This window comes from Anas acuta, chromosome 1 (assembly GCF_963932015.1).
Source record: "Anas acuta chromosome 1, bAnaAcu1.1, whole genome shotgun sequence".
Taxonomy (NCBI): Eukaryota; Metazoa; Chordata; class Aves; order Anseriformes; family Anatidae; genus Anas; species Anas acuta.
Genome location: NC_088979.1, coordinates 67338058 through 67356530, shown reverse-complemented (window position 1 = coordinate 67356530; position 18473 = coordinate 67338058). Strand labels below are relative to the sequence as shown.

The window sequence follows — 18473 nt, the reverse complement described above, 5'->3', positions numbered from 1 at the left end:
CCTCTCGGCTTAGTGGTTTCAGCATAGAGCTTGCAAACACACTTACAGGTCAACTCAAAGCTGGCAGGACACGTTAGCTCCTCAACACCATTCCCAGGCACATAAAACTTAAAACATGAGGTGAAAATGGAAGATCAATGCATAAGATGCCCACAGCTTGCTACTGTACTGAATATTGTTGAAGAGGAGCCATCAGGAAATGGGAGAGGGGGGAGAGGTGCACTTACAGCAAAATAAGTTTCCACCCTCAGACTGAAAGCACCTCGGGAGCATCCTGGCAGGAGGAATGCTCTATCACCATTTCTCTCTCCAGCTGAGACCTGTTAGGCATGGTATGGAGAGGAAGATTGTTACCTAATGCTTGCTCATCTAACGATAACTGCTGGGCTGAACTATCCTGCTCGTATATGTGCACCAGTGGACGGGACTGTGCTGCCCTGCCTCCTCCACACACCAGCAGATACCCCAGGAGCACACTCTGGGGATTTTAACGCTCCAAAGCCAGCCAGGAGATGTTCAAACTAGACCTGGAAATGCTACAGCAAGCTGACAGCGCAACATTACCCTGTTGCTCCAAGGGTAACAACTAGCATGTCACTTTCTGACTTGTAGCACCTTAACTCGGAAGCACGGAAAACGTGCTTATGTCCCTTCAGAGCAATAGGAGGGAAACAGAATAGAGAGGCAACAAAAGAGAAGCATGGAAATAAATAACCTCTATTCCTACGCTAGGTTTTTAGCCCCTGGAGACATCTACGTGAGATATTTACCTAACAAAACACTAAAAGATTTCACTGCTCCTCCTGGAAGGAAAAATCTCACTATAAATAACACTGATCCACAACCATGCCTCGCAGTTCATTCCCCACTAATCATCTCCCCACACACCCGCTTTCCACTAGGGCTGGAGGGCGTGTTTAGGGCAGCTCCCCAAGGCTCCCCGTGCCTCGCAGCCAGCCTAATTGCTGAGCTGCTCCTGCACAGCAGGGCAGAAGCCTCCATCCACTCCACCACCGTCTTGCGGAGAGCTAACAGCATCATGCTCCCACTGAAAAGCAGCACAGTCCACGTACAAAAAGCCCAAAAAGCCAACCCTGAGCCTTTGATAACTTCTAATGGCTTCATTTACATCCCACCAGCCCATTTATAGCAGCACGCTTACTTAACCTAACAAATTTTAATACAATTGCTCATTTCACACCCAACCCTGCAGGGTGCTGAAGTTCCCTGTTTCCGAAAACACCTGAGCATGTATCTCCCTGCCTACAGCTCTACCTACGCTACGCAACAACTGCTGAACATTTTGTGTAGGCACGTTCATTCAATATATTCATTAGATATTTAATCTGAAATGTTCCCAAAGTTCAACAGAGTGCACACATCTGAAGTCTCATTGCAGATTCAGAGCTTTTGTGTAGATTTCTTGACGGACTGTATTTTGCTGTACGATCTTTTTATAGGGTATATAATCTACTGGTCATAACAGCTCGCAGCCAGAAAGCCTCTTGGGAACACAGGGCTGTAATCTGCTGTTAATATATAAAGTACAGAACGTTTCCGACACCATGACGCAGAAATTGCCAACAAAGATAGAAAGCTACGTGAGAACCTGATGCGGCGTTAACGTGGCTTGTTCCTTACCCATCTCTTAGCCCAAACCTAAGCCTCATGCTGGAAGCCTGTCTCTCAAACGCTGCTACCACAGCCGCTAGCACTTCTGTCAGAAAGAGAGTTCTTATCAATGCTTCTTGGAAAGTGATCATTTTACTAAAATACAGATTGGGTCAAACTAACAGGAAAAAATAACTGTTCTCAGATAATCTGTTCTTGCCAAGAGAAACAGACTGGGGAAAGGATTTGGTCAGAGCACACGTAGCTTTCTCAAGTATTTCTTCAAGTTTTCTCAAGCAACACGGCAACGCCCATACATTTTGAGTGAGGGAGAGGGCAAGAACAAGCTCCCAGCAAATCCAGTATCTTCTGTTCCTCCCCTATTGGTCATAATTTCTACCTTAGAGGCTTCTCCTACTCATTGCAAGGCGAAATTCCAGGCATCTAATTCTTTCTGAGCACTTGATGCTGTTGCCAAACACGGGTGACACCTGTACACCTGCACTTCCTATAATTAGTCATATTAACATGAACTGGTGGAAAGAATAATTCCTCTTATAATGCTTACAGAGGTGATTTAACATTTTTGTCAGCCAGATGGAACAGGCAGGATGAGGGCCAGGCCCTTGCCCAAGCTCAGGACGCGCTCGGCCCCCCTCTTTGTGCCTGCCATGGGGGGCAGTGCTACCAGCAGGCATTGCCCAGTCCTTCTGGCACTACGGGCTCGTGGCTCCTTCTCCAGCTCTTTGCAGAGGGGACAGCTAGCTGGTAAAGCATTCCACAGGCAAACATTATGAAACACAGATCAGAACCATGCTGCATGTATTTTTCTGTTGCAGTCTCACCTCTTTCCCGCAGGGACCATCTACGCTCACACCCTCGCCACTTTCTCCTTCACTTTTCCCTGGCTTTCTCAATGTATTCTGCTGATTTCATACCAGGTCTTAACAACAGCTCATTGCTGTATGAGCTTCCAGTGGGCACAGGCACACATTCACAAACCTCAGCTGCACAGAAATCCTTTGTCATGTCAGCAGCACAGAAAATCTCCTTCACCTAAGATCAAGATCCCAAAGATTAGAGGGAAAATCATGTTACTCTCTCATATTTCATCAATATGGTGCTAGCTAAGTTAGGACATACCCTGGCACTTCCATTTCTGTACTTATTGCATGTTTGAAAAAAAATACCGTAAATTCAAGAAATTCACGCTTGGTAGAAGTACGAACAACCAGGGACAGCCTTCTTCCTGAGCGAATGCACTTTACTGCAGCTTTCAGATATTGTTTTCAAGAAGTGCAAACGTATTTCTGCAGAGCTGGCACCTCCCTTTCCTCTGCGAGAGAGAGAAGCGGCCAGCTCAGCAGCCTGGCAGAAGCAGAAGTGCGATATCTACCTGTGCTGGCTGATGCAATGCAATAAACCGAAGCTCCTGAAACAAGGAAAACACAGCAGCAATGGCCAGGTAAGTGATCGGGGAGTTTCCTTTCTGCCATCTCTTGCGTGCCTCCCTGACCATGTGCCACGCGAACCACAAAAGCCAGCTATGACTCCACCGCTCCCCTGCACAGCCGAGACACATGCCCTCCTCTCGGGCACTTCTTGAACTTGCCAATGCCCCTTTTATTTTCCTTACTTCACTCGGCCCACGCTTACTGCTCAGCCTGCTTTGCCCTTTGCTGTGTTGCTTGGTTTTGCCTCCCGGGACAGCCTGCTGCTGATCCGCGGCGACAATTTCCTTGCGGTACGCAGACCACTGCGAGGCAAAGATCACTGAAATGAAGGAAAGAGAACAATCAGTGCCTGCAAAATGGGAAAGGGAAAGGGAAAGTTCTTGTATCTTAAGGTCAGAGGAAACAACTTTGCTGATAGTAAAGAGCTTATCATACTAGGTCAAACAGCAACGTGTCGGGCAAACACGTGAGGCCATGCCTAGCTGCCTGACTGACGTGGATGAGGTAGATACGCCCCAAAGCTTTCTTCTTCCAAGGTCATTTTCCAACATCCTTTCTGCAAAGGATGTCTGCTGGAGATTTAGGTAGATAATCCAACAATAGAGAGGAAATTTGGCTTGTCAGAAAAGAAACAGGAACAGGAGTGACGGGCAGAAACAAAGAGCACGTAAAACAGGGCTCTGAGCTACGCTGCCTACAGTACTCGACCTGCTACCTCCCCGCAGGTAGAGGCTCCAAGCTTCATCTCCAAGCAACACCCTGGCAAGAAACGGGGAAGCATTTTGAGGAAAATAATCTACAAAGAAGATCCAGGAGGTATTCTCATATTCTAAATTTGCATCCTATGTACTAGTAACTAGATATTTAATATTTGCTGTAACAAAGCATGCTCCAGAAGCCTGAATTCACCTTGACAAGAAGACAAGAGCTGCAGGGGATCCTTGGTCTTGCTCTTTTCCTTCCCACTTCTAGTACAACAATAAGATTAAGGAGACCAGAACATGTAGGAAATAAGAGCAGCCACTTCTCCTAGCGCTCGTTTTGCTCCACAGGGAGAAGTTCTTCCCATGAATACAGCACCTGCATTACCTGACTGGTCTTGAAGAGGTTTATGAGATGAAAGATGATGTTCAACCTTCAATGTATCTGAGATCTTAACACCAAAAATTCTACCACCCCAGCAGGTATTTACTCTAGCAACAGCTGAAGGAACATTTAAAACAAGCCTGGGAAGAGAGCTGATGCCTTCTGACTCAGCTGACAGCAAGTGGGACAGAAGTACAGGAGTTTTTGCAGAGGCTTGATCACTGTCTTTGGCAATTAATCTTAGCAGGAGCCACCCTCCGAAGATCACGCGACTCCGTGTCACGTTTTGGCAAGGTTCTTTGTTTCTCCATGGACCCTTACGACCTGCCATTATAGATTAAGTTAAATCAAAGCTTACAAATAAATTAAACCACTGGCAATACCGTCATGTATCAAGAGAAACGCATACGACCTAGAGGTGGATACTTGCAAACAGTGCTGAAATCGTGACTTGGTAACACCTGGGTACTGCCAACGGGCAGAGGTGAATTGAAGAGGCCACATCCACTGCAAAGTTTGGAAAGTGCCAGACTGCTAAATGTATAAATACTGAATTTCAAGCTCTTGCTACAATGGTCTGTGCCCATCCCCTGCCCCTGTTTGCTTCCACCTAACATCTGCATCGAGAGTCTGAGAGACTTGAGGGAGAATGACACGAACATCGCGTCTCCTTCGCGGGCCCGCTGAGCTCCTAGAAGCCAGGTAGCTCACCGAGCTGAGCCTTCAGATGCAGGAAAAACCCTGCTAAGTTTTTTAAAACACGACCTCCTGAAGCAAGCCCTAGCACACGGCGGTTCCTCAAGGGGAAACTGATAATCCGGTTTCCACGACAACAGGGTTGTGCAAGCTTATCTCCCTCGCTTCACCATCTGAGGGCATAAACACAGACGAGAAGCCTCTGCTCCAGCTGCTCGAGGAGCACAACCTCCCCTGCGGGCTGTCAGCACGGCCAAGCCCGGTACCACAGCCCCATGCAGCCAGCGCTGCGTTCCCCCGACCCCGAGCTGCCCCCAGCAGGGGCTGTGGGGCTGCAGGGGCAACGAACCCGGCGAAATGGCGCCCGCCCCCACAGGATGGCCGCCCCCCGGCCGCCCCTCGCTCACCTCCGCAGCGCCGCCGGCCCGCGCCCAGGCTCCGCCGCCAGCCCGCGGCTGCTGACGGCACCGGGAGCGGCCCCGCCCCGCCCCGCCACCGGGCCCGGCCCCCTGCGGGCCCCGCACGGCCCGCCCCGAGCCGCAGCCGCGCGGCCGCCTGGTCAACCCCGCGCAGGGCCGCCTGGTCAACCCCGGCGCTGAGGGAAAAGGTACCGAGGGGATTTAGGGGGGCGCTCAGCTGCCTGGATATACCCCAAACCTGCCGTGTGAGATCTGCAAAGGACTGCTTTATAAAAGCGAATCTCAGGTTATAGGCTATCCGTCCAGGCAAAGATTACAAAGCCACGCCCTGAATACTGGGAAAACAGCAGACAGAACTGTGACTGAAAATGGAATCGGGGTCATAATGGAGAAGGAACTGAACGCGAGGTCCCCACTTCACGCTGGGACAAAACGCGACACACACCTAAGAAGCACAATCAATAGTTTACAAAGAAAGAAGAGAGGGCTTTACATATACAGAGATCACGCAAAACCCCTGTAACAGGGTTTTATCTCCTTACAACACCACCACATTTTTGTGATGGGACTGAGAGAGGCAGAACACAAGGTTTTAGGAACTTAATGTATGCATTTCCTCAAAAAATGTTATGGTATTTTTATTTAGTTCTGAACACATTGTCAGAAAAATAATATATTCCTCATCCTTCATGATAATGAAAGACATCACAATTTTACATTAGCACAGTTATGATAAAACTTACAAATTACAAACCAATTCCTAGACTCACTGTTTTCTCCCTAGCTCCTTTTAGAGTAACAGTAGCAATACTGTAAAAATCATTTTGGAGATCTTGTACCAAGTCACAGAGATTCACTTATTTCCTCTGCTACTGAAGATCTTTAAGAAATTATTTCCTTCCATCTCACCACAGCCCATTAGTACCTAGTTGCAAAAAAAAAAAAAAAAAAAAAAAAAAAAAAAAAAAAACCATGAAAGCTTTCTCAGCTTGTTATAAAAATAAATTCAATGTTTATCTGTTAAACACATCAACATTTCAAATCTATCACCTGTTATTAACATCATTAAGCAGCTATTAAGCTTCTCCCTTCAATGTTTAAGGGCATTATTAATCAACCTACTGTAAATACTGAAAATAAAGCACAGTTCACTTCAAGAAGCTACCTTCTATGTTTACAGATTTTTTTCCGGATAGAAGTAAGTCACCGTGGAGTGCACCACTTATAGAAGTAATTGGTAAATAATTTTCTGAAGATAACTGCAGCAAAACTATGACAGAGACAGGTAAAGCAAAAATTCAGCATGCACATTTGGATAAAGAAAGGAGAAAGGATCTTAAAGTTTCTGGTTACTGTTCTGTCAACTGCAGTTTATGATGGAAAACTCTGCCATGATCTTAGTTTTACACAGTGGTTGATACATATACACATATAAAATAAATATACATAACCTACATGATCACATATCGACTGCTAAGGCAGCAGAAGTACTTGCTGAAATTTGAAATTCATCACGTCAGCAAAGCTGCTGCACTTCCGTATTTCAGAGTTTTCTAACAAGAGGCTTAAGCAACAGCTACCACTTAACACCTACATTCTGGGGCTGAATTTTTAGAAGATGACTTCAATAAGCGCCTTTCTTACGAGCATGAGGTGTCAGTCTCATTTTTTGCGGGTTTCCACTCAAATACATTTTTTTTTTTTAAATTTTTTTTTTTTTTTAAGTCTACATTGGAAAAAGAATTAAGAAGTACCTTACACGAGTTCAGGCTCCATCATCCAACCTGCTACTCCCCAGAAACCTAGAAGCGAAGAAAGGCTACATAACTTGTTTCTTGTATCAACCAGTAACTAAGGAAGCTTTTTGTAATACAAATACACGCGCTCAGGAAGTGGATGAGCTTTCAAGTAGTGATTATTTTTAAGATGCCATGTCCTTCCTCTTCAGAGGTGTTACTTAAATGTTACTCAGTGCATCCTTCTTAAATGCCAACCCCTTTCTTTCATGCCTCAGTACGTACAGGTGGGCCTTTAATAAACAGATTCTGCTTAAACAATGTGCTTACCTCTTTACCCTAACCAGCAAGAATTGTCTTAAAAATTTTGAAACCACAGTATGTGACTGAAACCTTTTTTTTAAGATCATGTGTGAGTAGCTCTGCAGTACGTGCGTACAGCTATGCAAATACAGAAGTGTTTGCAGGACTGGAGCAAGGAGAGAACGTGCTCCCTGACAAAATGCAATGCAGTAACAACAGACACATCCCAAGATCAGCCAAGTCCCAGTCTGCAGCATGGAGCTCAAAGCATCCAGCACCCCTGAACTCCACCACCACGTGAAACCAACAGAAGTTGGTTTCAGCAATGAAAGGCTTTGGCAAGCTGCATCCTGCACTTCCCTGATAGGAATTATTACCACTGCGTGTAGGACTGGCTATAAAACACTCAAGAGCCTTTGGGCACCGTTTTGACCTTTTGTTCTCAGCAGTCCAATTGCACACGTTCCAAGACATTACATGGTCAATCTTGCAGAACCTTCCACGGGTTGGAAATCTGTATTTTTAAATAAAATAAAAAAACAACAGTGGAATAGCGTAGCACGCAAGACTTAATGTCAGATCGTTCAAAGGAAAACATTTTTCTGCAATAGAAGAAAGCTGCAATCATGTGCACAAGTTTGGAGCATTTAGGGCTTTCCATTAATAAAACAAATTATTTTTAGAAGTCACACAGGAAACACTAACAGCTTTCAAGTAGAACAGTGCTTAAACTCCCAAGGCAATTATATAATTACTCATTTTTTAGACAGAACATGATGTTACACAATATTGGAATTGAACAATGATAGTCTCTTGAACATGTCAGTATTTAGATACGCAGTACACACATTTTTATGGTGGTCTAGATAACCTAGTGAACCATTAGGATGTTTTGACACCAAAAAAAAATATAACATCAACTCCTGTAAGACTTCTGTTAAATTCCTCATGAAATCCTGAAGCATTCAGCACCAAATGATAGATGGATTTTCACCACTTGGATCAAGCCAATGACTAAAAATAGCTTCAGCCAGTCACCTGCCTGAGCACTCCTGTCTGCTCCTTCCCCAAAGGAGCTTCCGCAGCACCATGGGGTGAAGCTCAGTGGTTAGGGCTGAGAGAAAGGAACAGACCACATGGAGCATCGAGCCTGTAGTCCCCTGCGGTAAGGCAGCCAGTGGAAGACTCCTTGGGTACCAAACCACATCCTGTTCCTACTCTGTAGCATTCACTCTAAGTGACATTCAATTATCTGCCAACTAGATTCAAATTTGGTTTTACTCCCATTTAATTTTCTTTTTCCAAAGAAGGCTTGTGAGTAATATTTTGAAATTAGAGCACTAATCATAGAAGCATTAAGGTTGGAAAAGCCCTCCAAGACCATCTGGCCCAACCACCCCCCTACCACCAATGCCACCCAGTAACCCATGGCCCTAAGCACCACATCCAACCTTTTCTTAAACACCCCCAGGGACGGTGATGCCACCACCTCCCTGGGCAAAGTTAAGATGTTTCAAACATATCACATCAATTTAGCAGTTTAGTATATATAAATAATACAGTACCTAGATTGTGGAAAACACAGGTTTGCAGCACTTCAACAAATGAACTAGTTTTCACTTATCACCACAAAATTAAACTGTGACATCAGTGCTGATTTGATTGCAAAAAATATGCAAGTTCTACATATACAAGCAATATAAATATACTGTGACTTATCACAGAGAAATTGCTTAAGAAAGAATTACATCATCAACATGCTCATTCACAGAAGTCATCAATTTTATCATTGATGAAATGCAAAAGTAAGTGTTGCATCCATCTGGTCAGACTGAATGCGAATCAGATACATGGCTGCAAGTTTTAGCCAAGAAAAGAAGTTACTATGCTCTCTCCCTTCTCACTCTTAATCCTGCTTCTAATCAGCTTGTCTGAATGTATTTGAGTTTCTACAAGTTATATTATCCCTTATTTCTTAGAGACTTCAAGAGGCAGGTAAGGAAGGAACTGAGGGAAGAAAACACGTTCTTCAGAAGCAAGTTCTTAAATAAAAGTTGCAAATATTGACTAGTCGTGGCTTTAGTGCTATTTAATGTTTGCTATCCCCATAAATCCTGCTTCCTTACCAAGGTGTGGCAAGAGACTAACGTAGATGTTACCTACATATTAAAGAACACTGCCATACTGCAGACAGATCTGCCAGTCATCCTTGATCAACATAATGGAAAAATCATTTTCCTCTATTCATTCACTTTTTCACTGCATCTGTTCCATAACTTATGGAGTTACATGATTTTTTTTCTTGAGCAAAAGAAAAAAAAATATATAAAGGAAGTGTGAGTTTAAGTTCTAATAGAAACCAGTTAAAATTTAACTGAACATGAATGGCAATTTGAACATTTTACACCCATAAATGCAAACCAAAGAATTCAGAGAAGGGACAAAGCGAAAACAAGAATACGGTGACAGTGCCCATGGTCTCCTTACCTGCTGGCCTGTCAGGAACTCCCTCCTCCCCCACCCAACAGTATATAACTAGCCACATCTTGGCATTCAGCGCTCAAGTTACTGAACAAAATAACGTTATCGTTCTGTTGTATCAATACAATGAGAAAACAGATTACCATAAGATTAATCAGACATCTTTTAATTTAGCGAAACCAGATTTTAATCTAGTTGTCCCATCTGACAACTAGACCATGCTAACGAACAGGTACACACCAACATCATATTAACAGGCATTTGTGTCACAAGGGAAAAGATGCCATCCTTGATCATGTGGCACTGCAAAACATCGCCACTCCTACCTATTAGTGCAGGGTTATTGTGTAACAAACCTACTGGGAAGGAAGCAGCTTGCACACACGTTTCATAACCTTGGTCAACACATCAACTCCAGAAACATCTCTGTGCTGAGGTATCCTCTGGCGTACCAGTCAAGTACCAGTCCGAAGTCTGTAATTCTGTTTTACAGTTGCAAATAATACATTATCAGAGTTGGTATAACTGAAATTTAACTTCAAAACACAGCAATAACTTTTGCAGCTTACTCTGGATTTTACATATTTTATTACAAGTGCATGACAGGTACCTATTTTGGCCAGAACGTGCAGCTTTATGCACACCTTCTTTTTAACATTTAAATGCACATCCAGGTCAATCTGTCACAATTATCAGCAGTAGATACCTTCCATGAAAATACTGCACAAAAGGACGCTGCAGATGCAATCTTCTTACTTAAGCCTCTGTTTCAGTTAACATGCTGATGAATTCTGATTTCCCACAGCTGGGTCTCTTCCACGAGGACATCAGTATCCTTTCTTTCCTCTGAATCTTGCCCTGGCATCCAACTGAAAATTGAAGGCAATATATTAAGATCACACTATATTCTACAAAAGAAATATTTCAGAGCACTTATTCTGATGTTACTAGTGAAAAAATAGCATAAAGTACAAAATAAGGCAGAAGTCACTGTACAGAAAATTAGTGACATAACCAACAAGTCATACGTTTTTTCCAGTTAAACACATATTATACTACCTTAAATCTCATACAAAGTTAAAATGAAGTGGCAAGAACCCTGTGCAGTCTTAAATAAACATTATAACACCACAAATAAAGAACAGCATTGGGGGCTGACAAGAGCTTTTTTTTTTTCTCCCCACAAACAACTGATGAGTGGAATGAGGAAAATTCAGGTTGGGTTTCAGTGAGAGTCACTGGAAACATCAGTGAGGAGAGGGATAACAAATACAGGAAGTGTCTGGGAAAAAAAAAATCAGTAAAAACTGAAATAAATTTTCAGCCTATTAAAACTTCAAGTTCATTCCCGGCAGTCATAAAAAACAACATTTAATAGATGGCAAGTCAGTAAAGCTAAAATATAATCTCTCACGCAACCCCTACTGAAACTAAATTGCAAGTTCTTTCCCAGTAAAGCAGAAAAACATACTTTGATCTTGATAGAGTTCTTCCGAATTTAGATAGTCTTGAAGACTGCAGATACAGATTGCAATTGAGCCACATCCAGATATTAGATTGAGGCGGTATCTTATCTCCAATAACTGACCCTCTTTCAGAATTCAGAACTGCAGCAAAATTGAAGAGCTAACCCACAACGGGCTTGTCCAATAACCAAGCAACTTCTGTTTTAAACACTGTTGCTACTTTTATATCTGAAGTGTACTAACGTTTATAGTTGCATGTATTTTCTACCTTTGTAGGAAGTACTCTTTGGGCCTCACTGTTATATCAAGTAACAGCTTTGGCAAAGCACTGTCACAACCATTTACAGAGTTAAGAGGACAGGAAAAACATCACTCTTCATCCTCAGAATTTGGAGCAGTTAAATGGAAGCAGGTACCAGCCAGGCCTCTTCCCACATGACTGGGACACTTTGCTAGAACACATGTTTCACCAGGCGTGCTTAATGATCTACAGACAGAAACACAGACCCATCATCCAGAGACACATGTATTGCAGCTGCAGTATCAAATGGTAAATATTTGAAGTATCACATACGTAACATATCTCTATGTCCATACAAATAACAATTTGTCACTACATGGATTAATGCAGTTCGTACAGGACGGGATGTTTAGGTTGGTTTCCAGCTGTATATCCCCTACTAGGTATCACAATTGGCTTAAAAAAAGGAGGGGGGGAGCTTTTATTACTAGTGTTTACAAAGTTTTGATACCATCTTTACCATGACTCAGCTATTTTAAATGCTACGGAAACACAAGCAAAGCGTTTCTGGATAAGGAACTCATACCAAAACCAGAGAAACATCATCTAATTACATTTTTACAACTGGTTTCTCACTACCTTTCTTGACAGCTCACTTAATAAAAAACAGGAACTCCTGCTCTTTTGAGACCTCCAAAGAAAAAAAAAAAAAAACACACACCAGTGACTGCCTACCTTCAAATGCAGAAGCCTGCATCAGTGGTGAAAGTCCCTTTCAGCAGGACATCCTTCTAACTACAGAATTCTCTACACACATTTTTTCCAGTGACCTCACAGAAAAAAAATATTAGGCCTAAGTCAATATCTTAAGACTACACGATCCATAAATAGTGCTTAAATCAAAGCTTTGCTGAAAGCAATACTGAGAACGTGCAACTCATTTACCTTAGCTGCCACATTTTAAGTCTGATTCAATGTAAACGTGCTTCTCTTCCAGCTTATTTGCTCTACAAGTGTGCTGTCCTCAATGAGAACGGTGGGCAATATTCAAAGTTTAAAGGAGATTTAGAGGCAAGAACTGCCCCGCTTAGTGACACCAGCTTTACTGAAGTGTTTTGTTTAAAAAAATAATCAAGGATAGGGACAGAAAGCAGCCTGGCTGCTAGTGGAAGAAGCCACACGGGCACTTACCATCGACCTTTTGCACGCAAAAAACGTGTTTTGCAAGCTTCTACAGTGTCCTTCCCTCAAGCACTGCTTGGGGCTTTTGTTCTCCTGTTGGGCGACAGAAAAAGGGTTATTGCCTTTATCTTTCGAGGACCCCCTGCACTCGGGGAAGCCGCCAAGGGGCTCTCTGGGGACGGGGCTGAGGAGAAGGGCTGGGGTCGGTGCCCCCCCTCACCTGCAGCACGCAGGGGCTCTCCAGCAGGCACTGCCTCAGGTCCTCCCGCACCCCCCCGCAGGCCCGCCCGTCCTCCTCCTTCTCCTCGTAGTACTTGGGCATGGCGGCTCGGAGCAGCCCCCTCAGCGCTCTCTCTGACCGCTACGCCCCTCACCACCGCCATCGCCCTGAGGCGACCGCCGCCATCTTAGCGCTTCCCTCAGCGGGCGCGGCGCAGGCGCGGGGCGGCGGCGGAGGAGGAGGAGGCTGCGGGTGAGGTGGGGGGCGCCGGGGGGGACCCCGCTGCCGCTCCCCGAGGGGCTGAGGAGAGCCGGGGTCCCGCCGCCCCCGGCCGGCTCTGCCTTGCCGTGAGGGGGTGCGAGCCCTTGGGGGGGGGGCGCTGCGGCTGGGGGATGAGGGAGAAGGGGGGAAAAAGGGGGGAAAATGAAGAGTAGGGGGGGTGGGGGACGTGGCGGGGTGGGGAGGGGGTCGCGAAATGGCCGCCCCCGCGGAGGTGGGGGGGGGTCGCGAAATGGCGGCCCCCGCGCTCGCCCCTTCCCCTCGGGGCCTGCGTGAGGCGAGCTAAGCCGTGGTAATTCCCCCCCCAGGTGCAGGTGCGGGGACGGGTCCCGATCGCCATGCTGCCCACCACCTCCTCCGGTGCCCGCAGCCAGGGCAACGGGGCGCTGAGCCCCCGCGACGCGGCCCGGCACACGGCCGGCGCCAAGCGCCACAAGTACCTGCGCAGGCTGCTGCACTTCAGGCAGATGGACTTCGAGTTCGCCCTCTGGCAGATGCTCTACCTCTTCACCTCGCCGCAGAGGGTCTACAGGAACTTCCACTACAGGAAGCAGACCAAGGACCAGTGGGCTAGGGATGACCCCGCTTTCCTGGTGCTGCTCAGCGTGTGGCTCTGCGGTGAGTGCGAGGCAGGCGGGGGGGCTGCCTTTATAGCCCCTTCTGGCCCCTGGGGAGAAAAGTCCAGTCTGTGTGGAGTATCTCCTAATCAAAGTAAAGTAAAAAAGTCCTTTCTGAAGCTAGAAAACGGGCAGCATAGCTGTAGTTCATTTGGACAAATCTATTTCAACTCGCTTCTTCCTGTATTCCAAACTAGCTGCTTCCCTGTAACCTCACTGACAATAACAAAAGCCACGTCACGTAGCAGGGCTTTGCTTAAAAAGTACTGAACATCTGGTTTATCTGAACATTATACTGTTTTTACAATATAGGCCTTAAGAGACATTATGTATATTGCAGAATTAAACAATAGAATCATAGACTATCCCGAGTGGGGAGGGACCCATAAGGATGATCAAGCCCAACTGCACACAGTCACTCACATATAATTGTTAGACTGAATTTAAAACTCAGAAGTATTACCCTCTTCTACATAGCACATTGCTGTTACTTATATCAAAGCTGTTAACTCCAAAATCAAAGTATGTAGCACCAGATACATGGCTTTGGTTAACAACAGGCTTTTACGAAACAAAGAATATTCTGCTGTGGCCTTGTGTGAATTTTTAAAATAGTTGGGAGGGCAATAGGGTTTGGTGTTAATTTGCACTTGGGCTTAACATTAGCATTCTTCAATTTGTAAAGGAGTTATAAACTAATTGTGATGCACCTAGTATTTGGTGGAAAAAAATGACCTGTTGGGCTGAAAAAATCACAAGGTGAAAAAGAAAACGGGAGATTTCCTAACAGCATACTCAAAAAAGAATATTGATTTACAATCTCATCCTTTCTTTTCTGCAGTTAACTTCAATAATCTTTTTTTTTTTTTCTCTTTTTAGTGTCCACTGTAGGGTTTGGATTTGTGCTGGACATGGGTTTTTTTGAAACAATCAAGCTGCTTCTTTGGGTGGTATTCATAGACTGTGTAGGTGTTGGTCTCCTGATAGCAACTTTAATGTGGTAAGTATGAACATCTGAAACTGAGTTCAGTATTGCTGTTGGGACACTGATAGTCTTATGCTGTTTGCGAGATGCTTGGTTCCCTCTTTGGGGCAAAATTATAAAGTAAATTGTAGTGTTGACTATAGGCTTTGTGCTGTTGGTAGAGTTATTTTAGAATTTCCTTTTTTTTTTTTTTTTTTTTTTTTTAAAAAAGCATAGCTTTCTTTACTGTTTCCTGGAGAAGATGATTAATAACCAGTCTGTATTATAATGAACATTTCATTCTGTGTTCTTTCTTCCTGAGCTGGTTGGCCTTCAGCAATAATACCAGATCAGAAAGTTGGTGATCAAAAAAGAAGCTTCATTCCTTAATTTGGTTGAATAGCTTGGTTAAACAACGTAAGCCTGAGGATGATTATGTTTAAGTAGGGTTGTATAAAATCGGTCTGTGCTTATTGCTGAAGATTTTAGCTATTATTTCCACTATAAGCAACGTCTCTCTTTAATATCTTTATTATGTCTTTAATATCTGACTTGGATGAGGGAATTGAGTGCACCCTCAGTAAGTTTGCAGATGACACAAAGTTGGGGGGAAATTTCCATGTGCCAGAGGGTAGGAAGGCCCTGCAGAGGGACCCGGACAAGTTTGGTCAATGGGCAGAGGCCAACAGGGTGAGGTTCACCATGGCTAAGTGCCAGGTCCTGCACTTTGGCCACAACAACCCCATGCAGCGCTACAGGCTTGGGGCAGGGTGGCTGGAAAGCTGTGCAGAGGAAAAGGATCTGGGGGAGCTGGTTGGTGCTCTCCTGAACATGAGCCAGCAGTGTGCCCAGGTAGCCAGGAGGGCCAACAGCATCCTGGCTGGTATCAGGAACAGTGCAGCCAGCAGGAGCAGGGAGGTGATCGTCCCCCTGTGCTCTGCTCTGGTGAGGCCGCACCTTGAGTGCTGTGCTCAGCTTTGGGTCCCTCACTACAAGGACATCGAGGCCCTGGAACGTGTCCAGAGCAGGGCTACAAAGCTGGTGAAGGGCCTGGAGCACAACGCCTGTGAGGAGCGGCTGAGGGAATGGGGGTGTTTGGTCTGGAGAAGAGGAGGCTCAGGGGAGACCTTATTGCTCTCTGCAGCTACCTGAAACGAAGGGGTGGGGAGCTGGGGGTCGGCCTCTTCTCACAGGTAACCAGTGACAGGAGCAGAGGCCTCAAGTTGCCCCAGGGGAGGTTCAGGCTGGCAATGAGGAGACATTTCTGCTCAGAAGGAGCAGTCAGGCACCGGGACGGGTTGCCCAGGGAGCTGGTGGAGTCACCGTCACTGGGGGTGTTCAAGGAGAGGTTGGGCCTGGTGCTTGGGGACATGGTTAGTGGGTGACAGTGGTGGCAGGGGGGTGGTTGGACCTGATGGTCTTGGAGGGCGTTTCCAACCTTAGTTGGAAAAGTCAGGAATCAGATACATACGAGAATGGCAGCTGATAGATGAAAGACCCATCTCATCTTCTGTGCTGTCTGGGGCAGCAGCCCATAAAGTGCCTGAGGAGGAGCATTCAGTATAACACTTCCTGAAGTAGACTCCTAGAATCAGTAATGCCTTTCTTCTCCTCCAGCAGTTTGTGTCTCAGGCTATGCTGTCCCAAACCAGAAATACTTCTGCATCTGCTGGGTTTCCTCTGTCCTTGAGTTAGCTTCCTACAGGCCTAAATACCAGTCACCTGGCTCCACTTTGGTTCTAGTCCTTGCTTCCTGTACACTCACCTTTTCTGCAAAAGCTTCCCGTGTTCCTAATGAATCTAAACCTCTTCTTGCCTTGCTTTACTCTGCATCCAGGGTCTGCCTCTTCCTGACCCTTCTTTTGATATAAAGAGTATTTCAGGGAAATTTACCACAAAATCTGCAGTCTCAACTTCTTATTTCTGAGCACGTATTGACTTCTTGTTCCACTTGTAAAAGGGATCATTTTTCTGATGTCTAGACCTTAAGCTGAAGAAAATGTAAAGTCTTGAGGTTTGTTTTGTAGTCTAAAACACCAGCAGTGCTCATTGTTGGGTGTCTTTCTCCCATGTAACAGAACCCTTAGAGCACAGAGTTAGGATCACATGTGGCTGACTCTGAGGCCAGTGTTTTGTCAGTCAACTTCAAAGCTCTGCGTTAACTTTGTTCTCAAATGTCTCTTCCTGTAGGTTCATTTCCAATAAGTACTTGGTAAAGCAGCAGAACAGAGACTATGACGTGGAGTGGGGATATGCCTTTGATGTTCACCTGAATGCCTTCTATCCACTTCTAGTCATTCTGCACTTCATCCAGCTGTTTTTCATCAATTGTAAGTAGACTTCGTGTGTCTTCTCTGCTCTAAAATCACCCTGGACCGCAACAGCTGAGAGCAGTTTTTTCTTTCAGATGTCATCATCTCTGACTCAGTCATTGGATATTTTGTTGGGAACACGTTGTGGCTGATTGCAATTGGCTACTACATCTATGTGACATTCCTGGGATACAGTGGTAAGTATTTGACTGAAAGGAAGAGCATCACGTTAGTCTATTTGAGTTGAGTCTGTTAATTTGTCAAGCAGAGGCTCAGCTGGGTGTTGAAGTTACTCTCCATGGTAAAAGAAGCTTGGTAAAAATGTACATTTTCAGATGGGTAAGGAGCAGCAGCAGGCTTTATGTTCTTCGCTGTACCAGCCTGGTGTTCTTTTAGACCAGTAACAACTTAACTTGCTTTTCTTTTTCCTCTGGAAATCCACTTCAAAACGTTTGCACTGGATAAAAACTCTATTGAGTTGAAGTGTACAGTTTTAGGTAAAACAGTTTCTTGAGACTTTACCTGTAATGCTTAAGTCAAGTACTCGTAAGTGGGTGTTGATAGTAGGACTGAGATGATAGAGATGACGGGCCTGTTCTTCTAAGAAATATGGCAGAGGGGTGGGTACCATTTTTTCTTGCTGTTTTTCCCCAAGGTCATCCTAGATGAAGCACCTTTTTTGGAAGAGCACTACTTTACACACGCTTCATTGTTGTTTCTTTTGCAGCATTACCATTTTTGAAGAACACAGCTATTCTTTTGTACCCTTTTGCACTTCTCATCATGCTCTACTTGATCTCATTAGCATGTGGATGGAACTTCACCAAGATGCTTTGTTCCTTCTATAAATACAGAGTGAAATAAAACAAGGACTTCACCAATCTAACGTTTACTTTGGTTTTATCTTAGCTGTCTTGATGATAAAGAAAAACAGTTAAGAACTTATTGTAAATGGTTGTAAATTTCTCTTTATTGTAGATAATTGTGTAAAAAAAAGTTTGAAGTGTCATTTTTATTAAAATATTTACAACAGTAAACATGTTAGCAAGTTTGTTCAAATACTTTTGCAGTACATTCCTAAAAACAATTGTACACCGTAACTTAAATTTAACTGCAACAAGTCTATTTAGCGTAACTCTTACTGCAGCTATTTTACACATACTGGCAGAAGCTCTACGTTGCTAGGGTTTCAAATGACACCAAAGAGCGGTTTTACAGAAGAAGAATATTGGAATACCTTGCCTCGGGATTGCGTGAAAGTAGAACTCCTAATAGTGTTGCAATGGTAAAGCAACAACTAGCTCTAGGTACAGAACCGTCCTTTCCTTTCGTGAAAGAACTTTAGATCACTTTATTTTCGTGATTACTTCAACTATACATGGACAATGCTGGCACACAGAAGAAAC

General features: G+C 44.6%; 3 protein-coding genes across 8 annotated transcripts in view; 1 reads left to right on the top strand and 2 right to left on the bottom strand.

Annotated features, from left to right (window-relative positions):
- Nucleotides 1-5382, bottom strand: part of INPP4A (inositol polyphosphate-4-phosphatase type I A) — a 111237-nt gene extending 105855 nt beyond the window's left edge. The window contains exon 1 of the mRNA XM_068680896.1: nucleotides 5255-5382. The gene's annotated coding sequence lies outside the window, so the exon portion shown is untranslated. The remainder of the gene's footprint in view (nucleotides 1-5254) is intronic.
- A 4549-nt stretch (nucleotides 5383-9931) lies between these two features.
- COA5 (cytochrome c oxidase assembly factor 5) lies at nucleotides 9932-13028 on the bottom strand. The gene is made up of 3 exons (XM_068681121.1): nucleotides 12896-13028; nucleotides 12685-12768; nucleotides 9932-10655 (listed from the first exon to the last, which is right to left on the bottom strand). Exons 1-3 carry the CDS (start codon nucleotides 12995-12997, stop codon nucleotides 10614-10616), a joined length of 228 nt encoding a protein of 75 aa, XP_068537222.1. The 5' UTR covers nucleotides 12998-13028; the 3' UTR covers nucleotides 9932-10613.
- On the top strand, nucleotides 13019-18104 carry UNC50 (unc-50 inner nuclear membrane RNA binding protein). Of its 6 annotated transcripts, none has more exons than XM_068681075.1 (6): nucleotides 13019-13147; nucleotides 13483-13792; nucleotides 14671-14791; nucleotides 16946-17085; nucleotides 17163-17264; nucleotides 17795-18104. In XM_068681075.1, the coding sequence occupies exons 2-6, from the start codon at nucleotides 13513-13515 to the stop codon at nucleotides 17929-17931; spliced, it is 780 nt and encodes a 259-aa protein (XP_068537176.1). In that variant the 5' UTR covers nucleotides 13019-13147; nucleotides 13483-13512; the 3' UTR covers nucleotides 17932-18104. The 6 variants fall into 6 exon arrangements, with proteins under 6 accessions (XP_068537176.1, XP_068537193.1, XP_068537210.1 ...); XM_068681092.1 differs by having other exon boundaries at nucleotides 13027-13152; XM_068681109.1 differs by having other exon boundaries at nucleotides 13083-13147; nucleotides 13489-13792.
- Nucleotides 18105-18473: the final 369 nt, after the last annotated feature.

Bases quoted from the DNA above. Each gene is read 5' to 3' on its own strand.
- COA5 (XM_068681121.1), bottom strand. From the start codon at position 12,997: ATGCCCAAGTACTACGAGGAGAAGGAGGAGGACGGGCGGGCCTGCGGG. The intron at 12,769-12,895 runs GTGAGGGGGGGC...GTCGCCCAACAG, and splicing joins AGAGCCCCTGCGTGCTGCAG to GAGAACAAAAGCCCCAAGCA. The intron at 10,656-12,684 runs GTAAGTGCCCGT...TTCAATTTTCAG, and splicing joins TTGCGTGCAAAAGGTCGATG to TTGGATGCCAGGGCAAGATT.
- UNC50 (XM_068681075.1), top strand. From the start codon at position 13,513: ATGCTGCCCACCACCTCCTCCGGTGCCCGCAGCCAGGGCAACGGGGCG. The intron at 13,793-14,670 runs GTGAGTGCGAGG...TTCTCTTTTTAG, and splicing joins GCTCAGCGTGTGGCTCTGCG to TGTCCACTGTAGGGTTTGGA. The intron at 17,265-17,794 runs GTAAGTATTTGA...TTTCTTTTGCAG, and splicing joins GACATTCCTGGGATACAGTG to CATTACCATTTTTGAAGAAC.